At 39.4% G+C, this 17065-nt stretch overlaps 1 protein-coding gene across 1 annotated transcript in view; it reads right to left on the reverse strand.

The window, feature by feature from the left end:
* The window catches only part of PDK3 (pyruvate dehydrogenase kinase 3), a 60570-nt gene that overhangs the window by 11344 nt on the left and 32161 nt on the right, over positions 1 to 17065 (reverse strand). The window contains exons 3-6 of the mRNA XM_083884905.1: positions 13768 to 13839; positions 5994 to 6178; positions 3819 to 3908; positions 428 to 505 (exon numbers count right to left, since the gene is read on the reverse strand). Coding sequence (XP_083741031.1) covers positions 428 to 505; positions 3819 to 3908; positions 5994 to 6178; positions 13768 to 13839 — 425 coding nt within the window. The remainder of the gene's footprint in view (positions 1 to 427; positions 506 to 3818; positions 3909 to 5993; positions 6179 to 13767; positions 13840 to 17065) is intronic.

Below are 17065 nucleotides of genomic sequence, written 5' to 3' on the forward strand. Positions count from 1 at the left end.
GAAGTTTATGATAGCATTTAAAGCACAGACTACCTAATAAAAATTCTAGTTTTGCCATCTTATACAGAAGGGCTCACCACTGTGTTGAGAGTGCCAGTGGAATTCATGGGTTTATAAGCATATTTTGGAATGAAACAAGCTTCAGTTCTGTTAGAAGATTAGAAGACAGGTAGAAGGTTTCCTTCTCAGTTATGAGGAGTCTTGGTTTATTTTCTTTAAAGGGATAGTGAATTTAGCAGATAGAATTCTGCATTCAGCATAAAGAAGTACACATCATGGTAAACTATAATTCAAGTGCCCATATAGACACGTTAGAACAAAAGTAATTGCACAGTTCAAATTATAACTTACTATTAATTAACAAAACTAGGAATCACAGATACCAGAAATGCATTTTCTTACATACATCAGTTAATTTCGTAATTACCATTGAATTCTTCAACTTCCAGATCAGGTGCCACTGTATAGTACTGTTCACATAACATCTTAGCTGTTTCATAAGCATCTACAAAACAACAGAACAAAGACTGATTTATCAAAATCTTCTAGCAATGCCCAGCAGTGTTCATCCTCCCTGTGAAAGACCACAAACAGAACACTCACTCTGAGCTCTAGTTTACAAACCTGAAGCTGGTATCCAATCTAATCCCCTTTTCTCTGTACACTCATAGCCCAGTTGTCAGGAAAGGGGAAACTCTGTCTAAAGCTCTACAAAGAAAAGCACATTACCAGAGAAAAGCTATTTTTCTTCTTTGCTTGGGGCTTAAAAACCACAAGGATATAATCTTAGGCTGACCATAAAATCTCCTTACTTTTTATTTCCTGATCACAATTTAATACTTGTTCTTTCCATCTCAAATAAAAAAAAGAATGACATTGCAGCCATAAATTCAGCTTTTCCAAACACAGTACTGTTTACAATATTTAATTTTCAAGGTTTTTTGGGGGAAAAGCTGGATAAGATTCTTCATTCCTTCGCACTGAACCAAAAATTACTCCTCCTGAAAATACCTCCCCATAGCCCAAATCAGGCTTTATGTATTGTTGAATCACAGGTAGAATATTTAAGTTACCCTTTGTCACTAGTGGTGTCTCCCAAGGTTCAATACTGGCCCAGTATTGTTTAACTCATCCATCAGTGACTTGGAGGAAGGGCAGAGGCCTCCTCAGGGAGTTCACTGATGGCACAGAGCTGGCAGGAGTGGCTGATACCCCCAGAGCTCTGCAGCCCTTCAGAAGGGCCTTGCCAGGCTGGAGGGATGGGCACAGGAATGGTCTGGAATTCAGCAAAGGCAAATGCAGGGCCCTGCACTGGGGAGGGACAACCCCAGGCAGCAGCACAGGCTGGGACTGACCTGCTGGAGCAGCTCTGCAGGGAAGGGCCTGGGGCTGCTGGGGGACAATGAGCTGTCCATGGGCCAGCAGTGCCCTGGGGCCAGGGGGGCAATGGGATCCTGGGGGGCATCAGGGAGAGCACTGCCAGCAGGGCAGGGAGGGGATCCTGCCCCTCCACTCAGCCCCAGGGAGGCTGGTCTGGAGTGCTGTGTCTTGCCTCAGGACAAGAGAGACCTGGAGATCCTGGAGTGGGTCCAGTGGAGCACAACAAATATGATTAAGGGACTGAAGATCTCTCTTACAAAGAGAGACTGAGGGAGTTGAGCCTGTTCAGCCCTCAGAAGAGAAAATTGAAAGGGGACCTCATCAATGCCTAAGAATATCTGAGGAGGAGGTGCCAAAAGGATGGATCCTTTTGGAGGCTCTTTTCTGTGATGCTGAGCAATAGGACCAGAGGCAGAAACTGATGCACAGGAAGTTCCAGCTGAACATGAGGAAGAATTTCTTTCCTGTGCAGTGAATGAACACTGGCACAGATTGCCCAGAGAGGGTGTGGAATCTCCTCCACTAGAGATGTTCAAGAACCATCTGGGCAATATCCTGTGCTTTGTGCTCTGAGATGGCCCTGCTTGAGCAGGGAAGGAGGCTAGACCACATGATTTGCTGTGCTCTCTTCCAACTTGACCCATTCTGTAATTCTGTATTTGAAAGATTTCTTACTGGTTTCTTAGCAAATCTGGATCAAACAGTCTGAGTACAGTCTAACATTTCATCTTCCTCTAAAAGGCAACTCTTTGGCAGAGTCCTAAGACTCTGGAAGAGACTGTGAAGTTCAAAGTATGCTTCACGGTATGGATTGAGATTAAGTATCAGTAACACTGAAGGATCTATTGGTAAATCTAAAATCCTGGCTCCAGGAAAAAAACCTGAATTCACTGTCAGCTCAGAAGTCTTACTGCAGGACAGCCCGTGAGACACAGCCACCTCAGGAGGCAAAGACACAACACTTGGTGTAGTTGCCTGAAGCAAGAAAGAAGTGGCTGTTTAAATAATTTCTTCATTGTTTGAAGGGCAAACAGGGCTTATAGCTGCCACATACAGTACCAAAATCAACATTTTAACTGATAAACTGCTCAGAATGCTGCCTGTGAACCAAAACATTTGGGAGCTAGCACAGCATACAGAACATAAATTAACCCCTCCACCAATTTTACAAGGAAAAGGCCTCAATCACCTTGACTCCCTGACAGGACTATGCAGCCCCTGCCTTCAAAGATATTTCATTTCTTTGAAAAGCAACTCTGGACACTGTTTGCTATGCCCTTGTTTGGTCAGTGTTGTGTATGATCTATTTTAGCTACTTGCTTGAAACCAGACTTAGCACCTTCTGACACTATGCAATCCCGTGACCAAGGCAGCAACTGTGAATGTGATCATCAAAACTGATTCAAATATTGCTATTAGAAGGTAAAGCTAAATAAACAACATGGCTGTAACACATAAAATGCTGAGGCCAAAGTGGAGTAAAGTCAATTAAAAGAAAAAAAAAGCTGCTGAAAAAGGCGACCCTAGGAGCCAAGAAGAGCTAGAAAAAAAGCTGTAAGAGAGCTGTAAAAAGCATTACAAAGTGAGTTATCATCCAGGTCAGACTTTGAGATAAGAAAGGCTTCCCTCTCACTTCACCAAATGCTGAGAGAAAGTGAAGGGGACATTCTTCACCCCATTGCAGCTGCACAAACAGCAGCAAAGGACAGAGCCTGCAATTCTCTCCCATAGCAGGACCTGCATTTGCAAATAGATACACCCAGAGTGTGAACCTTCCATGGAGAAGTTCTTGAAGCAGTCAGGATTGCCTCATGCCTCCTGGCTGACAGTCTGAAAGCACGTAAACATCAACAACACAGGGCAAACAGGACTTGCAGTGTGACTCTGCCAGGTCAGTACAACCTTAACATCCCTGTCTTCTGCAGGAGACACAACAAGCTGTGGTATGATCAGATGACAGAGGAAAATGGAGTTTCACTGGTATTTCTGTACACCTGAGGACATTTTACTGAAAGGCCTAGCTAAACAAAATTAAACAAAAATGGAAATTTCACTTAATCTCAGTTTTCTGTGATACAAAAGCAGTACATGAGAACCTGCTTCTAAGTACTTCAGAAAGAAAGCATCTAAAGTTTAACAAAACATTTAGACACTTCATCTGATATTTAAAAGTACAGATTAGGGCTCTTAAAAATCAAATCGTTTTCTTAGTTCTGTTAACAGACCAAAAATTTCTCTCTTCTCAATAATGAAGATATTAGAAAGTCTCAACAAGCCCCGGGCTTTATTGTGAGCAGAACTTTCATTTAATAAAATACGAAAAAAAGAAATGGATTTTAATCACCTTCAGTTTCTTCTATCTCAATAAAATATATCTTAATATTTTAAATGTTTTAAATTGGGGGATTTCAGTAACAAAAATATTAACTACATCTTACCTTTAACCACCTCTGCCACATCACAATTAGGATCAATACTTCCAATATGTTTGGGATGAGCAGGATTAATGTCTCCACCAAACAGCAGTGCTAGAATAAAAAAGAAATGGTAGTTAATTATTTATTACCCTTGAGGCAGGCCAGGAAGTTTGAATCTGATGGTATCTGAGATCTACTGGATACTGCATCATTTTGTAAAAAAGTACTCCAGCAAATTGCCAGAATCCTCATTTAAGAAGACTACTTGTCTAACTGCTCATCTTCGCTCCCTTTTTTTATTTTCAGTTTTTACAGTAAAGACTAGTTAAAACAGAATTCATGATGTGGGAGGGTTAAGATGAAAACCTGCATTTCAAAGCAGATTGCCAAGAATTAGATAAAATTAAAAAGTAAAACACTTTATTCATTACTGTTATGCCAGAACAGAAGCACAACAATGAAAACATTACAGTAAAAAGGACTGTGGAACTGTAAGGCATCATTAAAAGCCTTTTACACTCACCTAAGCTGCAATTTCACAGAGGTCTCACTCACTCACTCAACTTTCTCTCTGGATCTCAGCAGTATCATCCCCAGTCCCTCTTTGTAAACGGTCTGGTAGTCATCAGACCTTTCACCAAGAGTTTAAAGAAGACTCTCAAAGAAGTTGAAAGTTTTTGTACTTCATTTCAGGAGTGATTTTCTGCCATTTTAGCAAGTTAGTGAGCTCTGACATGAAGCGGGTGCAGCACGAGGTGAGCAGAAGTCTAGACCTGAAAGCTTTTCTACCCTGGGCACAGCAAACTCCCACACTGGGCACTGTGTCCTGCAGAACAGTGCTGTAGGAAACAGCCTGCCAGGAATGTAGGAACAGAAATGCAAACTATGTAAAAACTTGGGCTTGCATTCTGCTTTCCAATTATCTTTTTCTTCAGTGCTTCAAGATTAATATTTGCCACCACAGACAGACCACTAACACTGCTAACACAGAGACATTACACAAGGTTAACTAAACTTAAGGCATCTACAAGCAGTTTTAAGCTCCAACCAATAAAACAGGAGGAGCCATAGGAAAAGCTAGTTCAGTTCAATGAATCAAGTTTAATATTTTAGAATTAGTGCAAATTATGCTATCACTCAGTCCAAGAATTCTATTAGGACAATGTTTGTACTCTATTGCCAGAACTCTTCTATGGCTAAGAAAGCCTTTTAATTTGGTTTTCTGTTTAGGTTCTGCCCAGGTGCAAGTAAAGAAAAAACTGTACATTTATCTCATTTTGTATGCTTTGCCACATTCAAGTTATTTGTACACACAGAGCAAAGCATTTGTTAGTCACATGACAGGTTAGTGGGGAGACACACAACTTGTAGTAAAACTCCAGCATCTGCATTATCTGTAGCGTACAACGATTTCTAAGAGCTCAGAAGAGAAGAATACTGAGCAGAGAATGAAGCTCTAGAGCTAAAAGGCACGAGACACACTAAAACAGATCAGAAGACTGTCCTTAACTTTACTCAGATCACTTTCTGCATGGCTGCACATACTGGTTAATAGGAGCTGTGCAAGTAACTCCCTTCACTCTGTAATACGAATATAAAAAAGTGAGTTTATTAGTAACAACAAATTAAACAGAACCTAATGACAAAGGATGACTAATTCCAGCATTTATCCACAAATAGGAAATAGGAAGTAAGGAAAGACAAGAGACAGAATTTAAAATTTCAGTTAGAAATACTCAACCTCTTTAGAAGGCAAGAAAGTCTAGATAACTTCCTGGAAAAAACAATATGTATAGTACCTAACCTATTCAAAATTTACAGTATCTTCACATTTCATATGAAATAAATATGAGGTCTACAAACTATGTTGAAAGCTTTGTGAGCAGGAAGATACAGCTACTCTACTAGTACCTAATATTCTCCATGTATCACTTCAGAAGTCATCTCAGCCAAGGAGACTAAAAAGTGACAGCCACACTTACAAAGACTGACAATTCTAAAAGAAAGCACACTGGTGTTTTGGATTCATTTCTGACCATTGCAAAGTACCAAATTATCCAGTTCCCAGCACACCTTTTGCCACAATTAGCACAGAATAGTAATGAGTAGGAAAAAAAAATACAAAACAGAGCTTCATCTTCAGGTTTAGGAGCAGTAACTAATGAGTTTTCAAAGAAGAGGAAAGCAGTTACTTACTGTGTTGGTTAATAAGCATACGGAAAGAGATGCGGTTGGTGTAGAATCTATCTAGAAAATACTGGATGTTACTGCTTACAAATGGATCAAAGCCGTATTTTTCCTTGTATTCTATCACCCCTTGAGCCATGGTTGGAACCACGTCATTGTGTCTGTTCCTGACTTTAATTAAAACATCTAAAAAGCTGGAGGAAACAAAATTAGAAACAGATTGTTAGAAATAAAATTAAACTCAACAACAGCATAACCATATTATCTGTTTACTATGCCTCCCAGTCAATAAAAAAATACTGGAGGGAAAACACAAAAACATAGCACCTAAACAAACCAATTTAAAGAGAAGTATTGGATCAACCTATCACTCACAAGACCTGCAAAGCACCTACAGCCTCAAATTAAGTTATTTCTCCCCTAAATATTCCTTGAAATTAAATCAAACTCTCTTCAACATTAATGGATAGCAAAAGATTCTCTTTCATGCAATCATATGCACTACTGTTACTGTCATCCCCTGCAACTTCTAACAGTAGCTGGGAGATTGGAAAGGAAACTCAGGAAAAACCTGACCTCTATGAAAAACCTTTATGATTTCCTTGGAAAAATTTGTGTTTTCTTCCCAGGACCTCAACCCATGCAGTGAACTCTGAACTTCCTTCACCTGGCCTCTCTTGGGCTTAGACAGAATCTCAGACAGGGGATTGTGTGACTCGTGTTCAGTTTCCTCTGACGCCGCTGGATGGCAGACCGAATACAACAGAGCTCTCCTCCGGGGCTCGGCAACTTTTAGGATAACACTTTCATTGCTTTTAACAAGCTTCCTTTGAAAACAGCTTGGAGGATTTCTGCTTTTCCTGCCAAGGCAGCTCAACACCTGTGATCTTCAACAATGTGCTCATCCTTTTTCCCCCCACATGCAAACCCATACATACTTGAAATATCAATTATTAATAGCTTTCTAAAGCGGAAACATGGAAAATTAGTACTACTCAACTCTGCTACATTCTCCAATATTAAATTAATGTTAACACCACAATGTTTATGTAATGTTGCTTTAGAAAGTACAAATGGTGAAATGCAGCTTTCCAAAGAAAGCAGAGCTGAAAGACTTGTTCAGCTATATCTGTATCTGCAAATCTACAAATCCTTTTCCAAAAAAACAAAAACAAAAACAAAAAACAAAAAAAAAAAAAAAAAAAAAAAAAAAAAAAAAAAAAAAAAAAACCAAACAGAACATTCTTTGTAGATTTATAATGGATACTGAAAAGAAATGTATTAATTATTTTTAGCAAAAGCAGAATTTACATCAGCTAATGAAAGAATCACAGAAATCACTGAAAAGTCATCTAGGTCCAATCCCCCTGCAAATGAGCAAAGGAAAGAACAAATGCCATTGGTCAACACATTTAAATCAGATGTTTTCTTCCTTTTCAGCATCATTTAGGCAAGAGATTTTTTTTTTATACCATTACTAACAAGTGATACACTTTCAAAATAATTTCTCCCACTCTACACTGCCAGCTGCAAAGGAATGTAGAATTCCTTTTTACTAGTTTTTTCTTAACTCTAGCTACCAACCAGTTTTTGCCTGTGTGTTAACAAACAGTTCAGCAGTCTTTCAACACTGCTCTGCTGCATGGAAAAGGGGAAGTTCTAACTGCCTAATTCCCCATTCTAAATACTATCAACGGTACATAATGACTGTTCTCTTACTCACCAGTCTTGCTGACTGGGCAGCTTAGAACATTTAAGGCTTAAAAAGGTTTATAGACCTTTAATGCTTATTGAGTCTTGACTCTGTGTGATCTGTTACCTCTGAGAGGTGATGTTAGAGACTGGTGCCTGGCTGTACTTGCGCTGCTTCTCTGTTTCTGAGCAACAAGACCCCAGTGAAGAGCAGGACTGGAAGCAACATTTACAGTCACATCTGAACCAGAGCTGGCAGCACTCTCTCCTAACTGTTGTTGGCTCTGCTATTTGTTTTTAAATATCTCCACTATCCACAGTATCTATCTAATGCCAAGAGGGCAAATTGTTCACTGATATCCCACTACCAAAGTGCTTAAATGCACAGAGCATGCCAAAGGGCAAAGGGCTTAGGTTATCTGCTGCAGACCAGGAAAATCATAGTTGAAGCTTGTCAGCTTATAACTAAATACATAATAAAGGAATGCCTCATTCTTGCACTATGACAAGCCTCCTGTTCCATCTTCCAAGGTAACTGAGTCCACTCCCATGTTTCCATCAAGCAGATGCTTTTAAAGGAGCAAACACAAGAAGAATATAGGCACATTTCGAAGTAGCAGAGCAGAGATCAGAACACATCTCCTTAATCTTAACACTCATTCCTTACAGTCCCTCTACCTGTTACACCCCTCAAAGCCACAAAGCTTTTACTGTACTCAAACTGTGGGAAACCATATCAAAGAATTTTTCAAGTGCTTATGGGATTAACTGGGAATACTCCAGAACAGCTCTGAAAATGGTGTTTACCAATTACTTGTTCTGTCCACAATTCTGTTTTCAAAACCACGAAGAATAAATAATGCAGTTGGTTTGACAAATGAGAAATTATTAATAAGAAGCTACTTTAGTTAAGTGAGCTTCAGTGGTTTCTGTATTAACAGAAGCATACTTAAGGCATCACCACAGGTGTTAAATAAATGAAGGCTAAAAAATTTTACAAACACAAGAAATAACTTGTGTTGTGAGATTCATTAACTTCCTAATAACCTGTATATATTATTCTGGTTTGATCTATCATTACCATGCAAGAAAACAAGCATAAAAAAGTCACATAAAGACAAAAGGAATTTTTTTAGTCTCTTTTATGGTTAGCATTACCTGAAACATGAAAAACACAGAAGTGTTTTTAAATGCAACAAATGCAATGGTTTGGAGGTTTTCTGACTGGCTGCTCTTTTTTGAATCAGTGCTAGCTGGCAGCTGAGTATCACCAGAAAGAGAGGTAAAAGTTCACACTCTGAAAGATTTCTCTACTAGAAAGTGTATCTAATCCAAAGTTCAAACTAATTAAAGCAGCAGTTGACATTACGTAAAAGTAACAAAACGGTACCTTCTTAATCAGATATACTCCAGTGTTTACTGAGCTCAAACTGCCAACAGAACCACTACTTTAACTGCAATGCTGCAGAAAGGAAGGTTCCTTGTTTACCAAGTTCCTCATGCCTGTTATCTCAGACATGCTGGCAGCTGATGGCCCCAGTGGCTCCCGGCTCCAGGACACTCCCCCACACACCCTCCCTTGAGAGGCCACAAAGAGAGAAATCAGCAAAGAAACTCGGGGGTGTAGAGGCTGCACTAAGTGTCCCTTGAGAGCACACGTGAACAGCATGTTTTACAAACCCTTCAATTTTGGAAACACAGCTTCAACCTCTGTGTGTTTACTGGATAGTGACATCTTGGGAAATTTCCAACACTTCTGCCTGCTTGCACCCTTCACCAAGCGTGGACACCTTATCTTAGGGCTCCTGTTATCACACTGTTTGGCAGAACTGCCGAAAAACTTCCATCTGACCTCTCTAGCTCAAAAAAGATAATTATGTTATCGAAAAGGTATAAGTAACCTGCCATTTGGCAAATGCCCATAGTACTGACAGTGACAGTAATGTGGCAATGCTGCAGTGAGGCTTCATAAGGCCTGCTAACCAAGAGAAGGCAACAGAGAAACTGAAACGCTTCTAAAACGCTTCATTAGAACAATGCCATGGGAAAAAAAAAATCTCCTCAAAGGATTTTGCCCAATGTTCATAAAAAGGTAACAGTCATGAACATCCATCTGCCCTCCAATTCATACACTAGGAGCAGACAAAAATTGGGCCACTCTGAAAAACATCAGCTTTAGTTTAGTCTCTGCACCTACTGCTATAACCACTCGCCCTCTCCATTGCAGGGGCACTGCTGCCTTTGTTGGCCACACACTGTAACGTTTTAACCACACAGCTGAACGTCGGCTCTTCTTCCACTACATCAACTTACCAATTCATTTCACTGTGTGGCTTCATACACAGCTGTGCCAGTACATGGATGACATCTATAACACTGTAACACTAATATAGAAAATGTTTTTCCTCAGAAAGAGACCCCAAACTCTGAGAACACCAGAGCAGGGTCCTCAGACAAGCAGCGATAAAGCTGCAAATAGTCAGGGGACAGTTTTCTGTTCAGCTGATAAAAGCATCACACCATTTTAGAAAACAGTAATTGAAGAACTACTGCCAACATTGACAGATCACACCTGTAGATATCCAAGCTCCTTGAATGATCAGTTTAGCTCCCCTTCTCTCCTCTGCTACTGTTACCCTGATTAGCCAGAACAGAAACTGAAGTCCACCTCAGCTGAGAGAAAGTCCAACAAGGCACTCTTTAATTTCCAAAAATCAACTGCTCTGTGATTCTTCATGTTTTTTGAGTGTCTGAGGTGGATACCGTGTTCAGGTCCAAACAGAAGCTGCTGGATGGTACTGGAACAAAGGCACTTCTACCCAGGCAAGACTCACACCTTGTGACTCTAAATAGGCTAAAGGAAGAAGAGATGGGGCCATCATGAAATGCCTGAATCACCTGATATTCCGCAGGCCTCGGACAAGGATGGGCATTTGACGACCAAAGGATGCAAGGCTGGGTCTGCTGTACTACAAGCCATACATGCTGCAACATTAACATGTAAAATGTGCTGTTCTACAGCATGTTCCACACAGGAACAGGAGAGTGGAAAGGAGCCAAGAGATGAGGCTGCTCCAACCCCTTGTTAGAGGCTGCTCCTGGCAAGGTACTCAGAAATACCCCACAGATACTGCCTGCACAAAAAAGGCCTTGGTCCAAAGGACCAGACATACCTTATAATCTTCCAGGTTTTTCTTTAAGCAAATCCATCTGGTTGAAGAAAAGAATTATTCCTATTTATGCATCCCTAAAGACACCGAAAGTCCCAGATAATGGCTCAAATTCCATATGTAATGATATGTGTCAACAGAAAAGAAAACTTTCACGCAAGCTTAAATGAACTCAGAAATGGGGGGGTTCCCCACTGAAAGCAGTTCATTTAACTGCTAATTTCATTAATCAGCATTCCTGATACTTTCTGACCATAAGACATAAAACAGGACAGGGCTAGGTAGCAGCAACACCGAATACTGACACAGGAGTTGAGGAATTTGTTAGATTTATCAGTGGGTTACTATAAGATAAATATGGACATACTTAAGAATGTTTTTGAAAGACATAGTTTGCAAAGAATATTATAAAAATTCTAATTACAGCTCAATATGCAATTAAATGGCATAGCCTTCAGTAAGTTAGGAATAGATGATATCCCAGAGAGAAAAGTAAATCTGACTTTATAATGTTAGAGAGCCTATCCAATATTGCCAAAAAGAACAAATCTGCTCCTTAATCAGAGCATTAATTTAATTTCTTTAAAAAATCTGCATTTTTAATTTTTTCACAGGCCAGATGCAGTATAGAAGACAACTCCTGCTATCTAAGATCCTAGCTGAATTTCACCTTAATAGGTAGCAATAAATTCCTTAATGCATCCTTATTATATGTACTTAATTACACAGAATACAATAATTGCAAGATTTCAAAGCTTTTAACAAACAGTTATCCTGAACAATATTGATATTTGCTTCATTATGAAATATTTGTTCTACCATACTCATATAGAGCATCATAAACAATATTTGCAGTTGCCATGAAACAATATCAAGAATGTCATATCCATATGGCAGAATCAGATAATTCATGTGTTAATTATGAGACTCTAAAAATAGCTCTCCAAGAGAACTACTCATTAGCCTTTACAAACACATGTTTATTATACTGTGATCTACCTTGAACCTCTGAAGTTCATAAAAAGCTGAAATTCAGTTACCTAAATACAGAACACCAACGATGGTTTCAGAAGCTACATAACCACCTTGCCTCAACCCACACATCCAGGACATGACAGGCTTAAGAGGACCTGTGTTACATTTGCCAAGCTCACTCAGGTGTTTAGGGCAGCTCATGCCGTCTCGAAGGACAACAGACACCTAAATTTTGGTAACTTAATCCCATAAAGGAAAGCCTGCTGATAAACTAGTCACAGAAATTCCTGTGTCATCAGCAAACAGTAAATACAGAATCACAAAATGTAACAGCTAGAGTTGGTTGAAAAATTGATTTATCCTCTACAGAATAAGCACACCTAGTGTGCCTTTAAAAGCTATCTAATGTATTTATAAAAGCTTTTAAAATGGGATGCTCTACAGACTTCAGTCTGTTCTCATTAATATTACAATCTTTACTTTTTGCCCTGCACATTCTCAACTTTAATATAAACCAGACATTTTTTAATTCTCCCCTTCTTCAGCTAGAGCAATCAATTATCCTTTATTATAGTGACCTTATTTTTCTGTCAGACACAGACTTCCAGTGCCTCCAGTATCTTTTTTTGCCAGTCCAAACAAATGCCTTCAGCATTATTCAGAGGTGGAACTATCCAAGTCTCTAAATCTTGTTCCTTTCACATCAGTACTGTCCATGAGTGTTTTAATTTCTTAAAAGGTAGTACCCAGAACTGCAGTCAGCATTCCAGCATTCTGAGAAAATGGTTACTTTCCCCTTGCTCAACAGCACTACAATTCATTCAGTCTGTAATCCTTATGGCTCCTTCTACAGCTCTGCCATGCAGGTAACTTCATATTCCTGCACTTAAGCTTCTCCTACATGTATTGGTTGAAACACAAAAGTTAAAGTGTCAAGATATCAGATAACGTGCCTACAACCAAGAGAGTACAACATTTGAAATACAGCATCTCCCAAAGCCCTTATTTAACCTAATGTAACATCACAGTTAATGTATCTGAAGTTTGCTGAAGGCAAAACACTGTTTTTGCACAGCACAGGCCACATGGTGCACAAACAGAGCAAGATGTTTTATGAAACTCTCTATAAAGTGCTGCTTGATCATGCAGGATTTCAGAGCTCAAAAAGAAATCCAAAAGACAAACTACCCTAAGAAAAGCTAATTAATGGAACAAAAAACCTGCAAGAAGTGACATCCTGAAACAAAGTTGACTGCTATAGGTAGAGTAACAACAGACCCTAATGTTAGGGGGGGGTGTGTGTGTTTTCCTTGTTTTATTTTTAAGTCTCTGCTGTGTATGTTCCACTTGCTGTTCTTACATGTGGGGCTCTTTTCTGTTTTATGCATACACATTTCAAGTAAACATTCTAATGGCAATTTCAATATGATTTTGCTGATAAAGAAAATTGGCTAAGTTTTCCTTTCTTCTCAAGTCATGTTATTCAGTAAGGTAGGTGAACACCACTAATTTAAGTCCATTAAAAAAGCTTTTAGATAAAAACAATGACTGACACATAGAATGCTTTCAAACCAAAAAAGAACTATCGAACTATTAATGTGTTAACATACTTTATACACAACAGAGGACTACGCTCAATATATACTAAAATGACATTTTAGTCTTAGATATCTGATATGCAAGTATAGTCTCACATCCATGTTGTCTTTTCAATACAGCCTTGGAGGAAGCATCTCATGCCATTTCTTAAACTACTAGTCTGCATAAATACAAAATATATTGTCCAAAAGCACTTAGATACCTACATTCCACTTCAGATTACAATTTTGGCTTTTGCCATATATATTCTACCTTACAAATACGGTAACTTTTCCTGTAGTACAAAACCACTTGGTGTTTGAGACAATTATTTTAAAATGGACTGTTAGAAAAAATAAATTACTTACTCATCCAGAACATGAGGATCTTCAGGACTTTTATTTTCATATTCTAAAAGCTCAAGGAAACTCTGCATGTACCTGAAATATGCAAAAATTATAAAAATATAATTAAAATACTTAAACATAAAATAATTTTGAATTTCTTTAATTTTAAGACTACAGGGTCACGTAAAAGTAACAGATGCACAGTACACAGTTCTCTGCAAAGACTGAAAGTAAGTGGGATGCTGCAACAAAGGGAAAGAAAGCAACCACAATACATTATATTAAGTTAAAAAGTATTACAGTCTGCAATTCAGGAAAATAGCTATATAAACCAAACTGAAGTTAACATGAGCAAAAGCTCTCCACAGGTATGTCTGTAATTTGAGGTAGTTTGTCCCTGTATTTTGATTGTTCCACTCATCTACTCTCTAGAGATGTTAGCTTGTTCCCATATTCCTCAAAGAGCAATCCGACTTCTCTTTCAAAATAAAGCTCCGGGGAACACTCCCCAGAAGGCACAGCAACAGGACTGCACCAAGCTGGTCCTACCAGAGTACTCCAGGAGAGCACACCCATCCCCACACACTCCCACAGCTCCTCTGCATGACACAACCCCCTGTTTCATAAAAACCCTCTTACACAACACAGCTGCCTCCTGCTCAGACATTTGGTTCACATGAGATTAACTGAGACTTAGAGCCCACAGAGAGCCAAACCAGAACCCCTCAACATGAAGGTGGCCAGCCTGCTCTGTAGGACACTGGCCCAACACCAGTTGGGCCACATTCTGCCACCTCACACACAGCACTGCGCCTCAGGACCGGGCACCACCCCTGGAGTGGATACAATTCAGCAGCACAGTTGGAGCTTTAAGGACTACAGAACCAGCACCTATTTCCTGAGGTAAATCACACAAGGTATCAATCGCACACATAAAAGGGAGTCTTCCAGTGATACCCTCCCTTCAGTCCTGGTTAAGCACAGCCACTCAAACGACAATATCAACACTAATCAGATGTTAATCAGATGTGCATGTCAACAGCTCCAGCTCCCAGCAGTGGTGAAATAGATAGGTTTGTTTGGTTTTTCATCTTTCTTGCACATGAAAACAACTAATTGAAAGGTCTAAACAGCTAAAGCTAAGAGAGAAAAGACAACCAGACAGCCTACACAAGGAAAAAAACAAAACAGGTAACCAAGCCTGTCCCTTTTCAGTAGCAGCTACCCAGTAGATTAGGCCAGTTCAACAAAATGACCTGTGCATCAGCTCTTTTGGTAGCAGTTCTATGTTAAGACCAGCTTAATAAGGCTATGAAACTTCACCCTGCACTTCAAGCTACAGTGAAGCTTAGGACAGCACTGTTGTCTGTGTGACTCCCTCCAGAACCACATGCCACTTTCTCCACCCTCATTTCAAGCTGCAGCCACAGGGGACTGTGACATTCCTCAGGGACACTGACATTTTCACCACGGTCAGCACAGGAACACCAGCTCCTGTCCCTCAGTGCATTTGTGCCCTCCTGCAAAGATCAAGAACCATTACAGAAATCCCCCCAAATATTTGTCTACTTACAAGTACAGCATGTAGTTCATACCTCTAGTACTGCTTATTTTAAAAGATGTTATTTTATGCTGCTAAGAGATGGCAGCAGTTCATAACCATCACACTCTGAACTTGGCTGATTCACATGCAACAATTAAATCATGATCATGCTCACTCAAAGAGGTACATGTTCTTCAGCCCCCACCTGTCATCATACAGTACTATGAAACTCCTGTTGCTGAAAGGCACCACGCTTGAGAAGCAACACAACAGGTTGTTTTTAGTACAGATCTCCTACCATAAATGTCAAACATCAGCAATCCTGTGCAGGCACAAGGATAAAACAGCAATGAATGCTGCTGGCACTGAAGGTAGCTGATACCTGATTTTCGTACAGTGTGGATTTGACTGGTTGCCTGCCATTACTGGAGAAAATATGGAAACAGGCAATGCTTTTCCTTCAGAACTCTCTCCTGATTCTAAAGTAAAGAAAATACTACTTGAGAAGTCAAGTTCATTAGCAAAAGCACTGTATCCAGCAAGTTAGCTCAGAGAAAAGGTGAACTTCAAACCTAAGTCACTCAATTTCTTCCAAGACTGTGACTAAACCAAGCTAGAAAAAGCCATTTCATGTCAAACGACCCTAACCCAGTGCTCAGTGCCCACCACTGCACATCACCCAGCCTGGGATGTTGTTACACCGTGTCTTCCTCTGAATAAAAACTCAGAGCTGCAAATGCTGAACACCTTTTTCTTTTATGCTGCTGTGATTTCCAGTTTGTACACCAAATTCGGCCTCCCATCCCACTCCCTCTCTCCCAAACAGCTCAAAATTAAAGAAATGAAGAAAAAACATATTTAAAATGAAATGTATAACTTTGGTCTTAATGACCACCACCATTACACTCTGAGAACAGGTGAGCAGCCAGCCATACAGTTCATTCCTGTAAAAGTGTGTGTGAAAAAGTCATTCCCTTTCCATACAAACCATCTACTTCCTTGCATTTTCTTTTAATTTGAATTGCAGGTGCAGAGAGGGACAAATGAAGGTGGCAACTACAAAATTTATCAAGCAATGAAAAGCAAGACCTTGTGATCTTTAAACATAATTCACAATTACCAGCCAGGAAGAACAAAAGGAAAAAAGTACCAAAATAATGTATGAATTACTGTATCATTAATAAATCAATACAACTATACAGAATACAAATCCAGCATAAAAAAAAAAAAGGGGAAAAAAGTCCAGCATGAAAAAAAGAAATTGTCAGTTATATTTTGTTATATTTGGTGAGTCATCAAAACCAGAAATCAGTCTGTGCCCTTCAAACATATTGTCTTTCTGGTGTTTAATTTTTTATCACAATACACTACAATTGGGCAAGTCTTTGGTTTCAAGCACCCTTTTGCCTTGTACTTGTGTTAATTGCTGCCATGTAGATTGAATTCTTGTTAGTCTGCCAAATGCAATAATTTTAGAATGGCACATTTCATACATGAAGGCACTGCAAAAGCCCATAATGTCAGCTCTGGGTTTTCTTTTCTTAAAAATATCATGCAAGATACTTCTGTTTTTCCCTGATGTGTATTTCACTAAGATTTTCCTTTACAATCATACTAATACCAAAGCACTAAAACGATAAAACAAATCTCCATGGTAACACAATCTTGTTAGCATGGTCTCAATGTAGAAAATAGAGAAAAAACCTATTATTAATCCCCAAACTGTACGTATTTCTCTAATGAGTCTTTCCCAAGAGAGAAACAGAAGTTCACAGC

Source organism: Zosterops lateralis (genome assembly GCF_965231275.1).
Source record: "Zosterops lateralis genome assembly, chromosome: 2".
NCBI classification, from domain to species: domain Eukaryota; kingdom Metazoa; phylum Chordata; class Aves; order Passeriformes; family Zosteropidae; genus Zosterops; species Zosterops lateralis.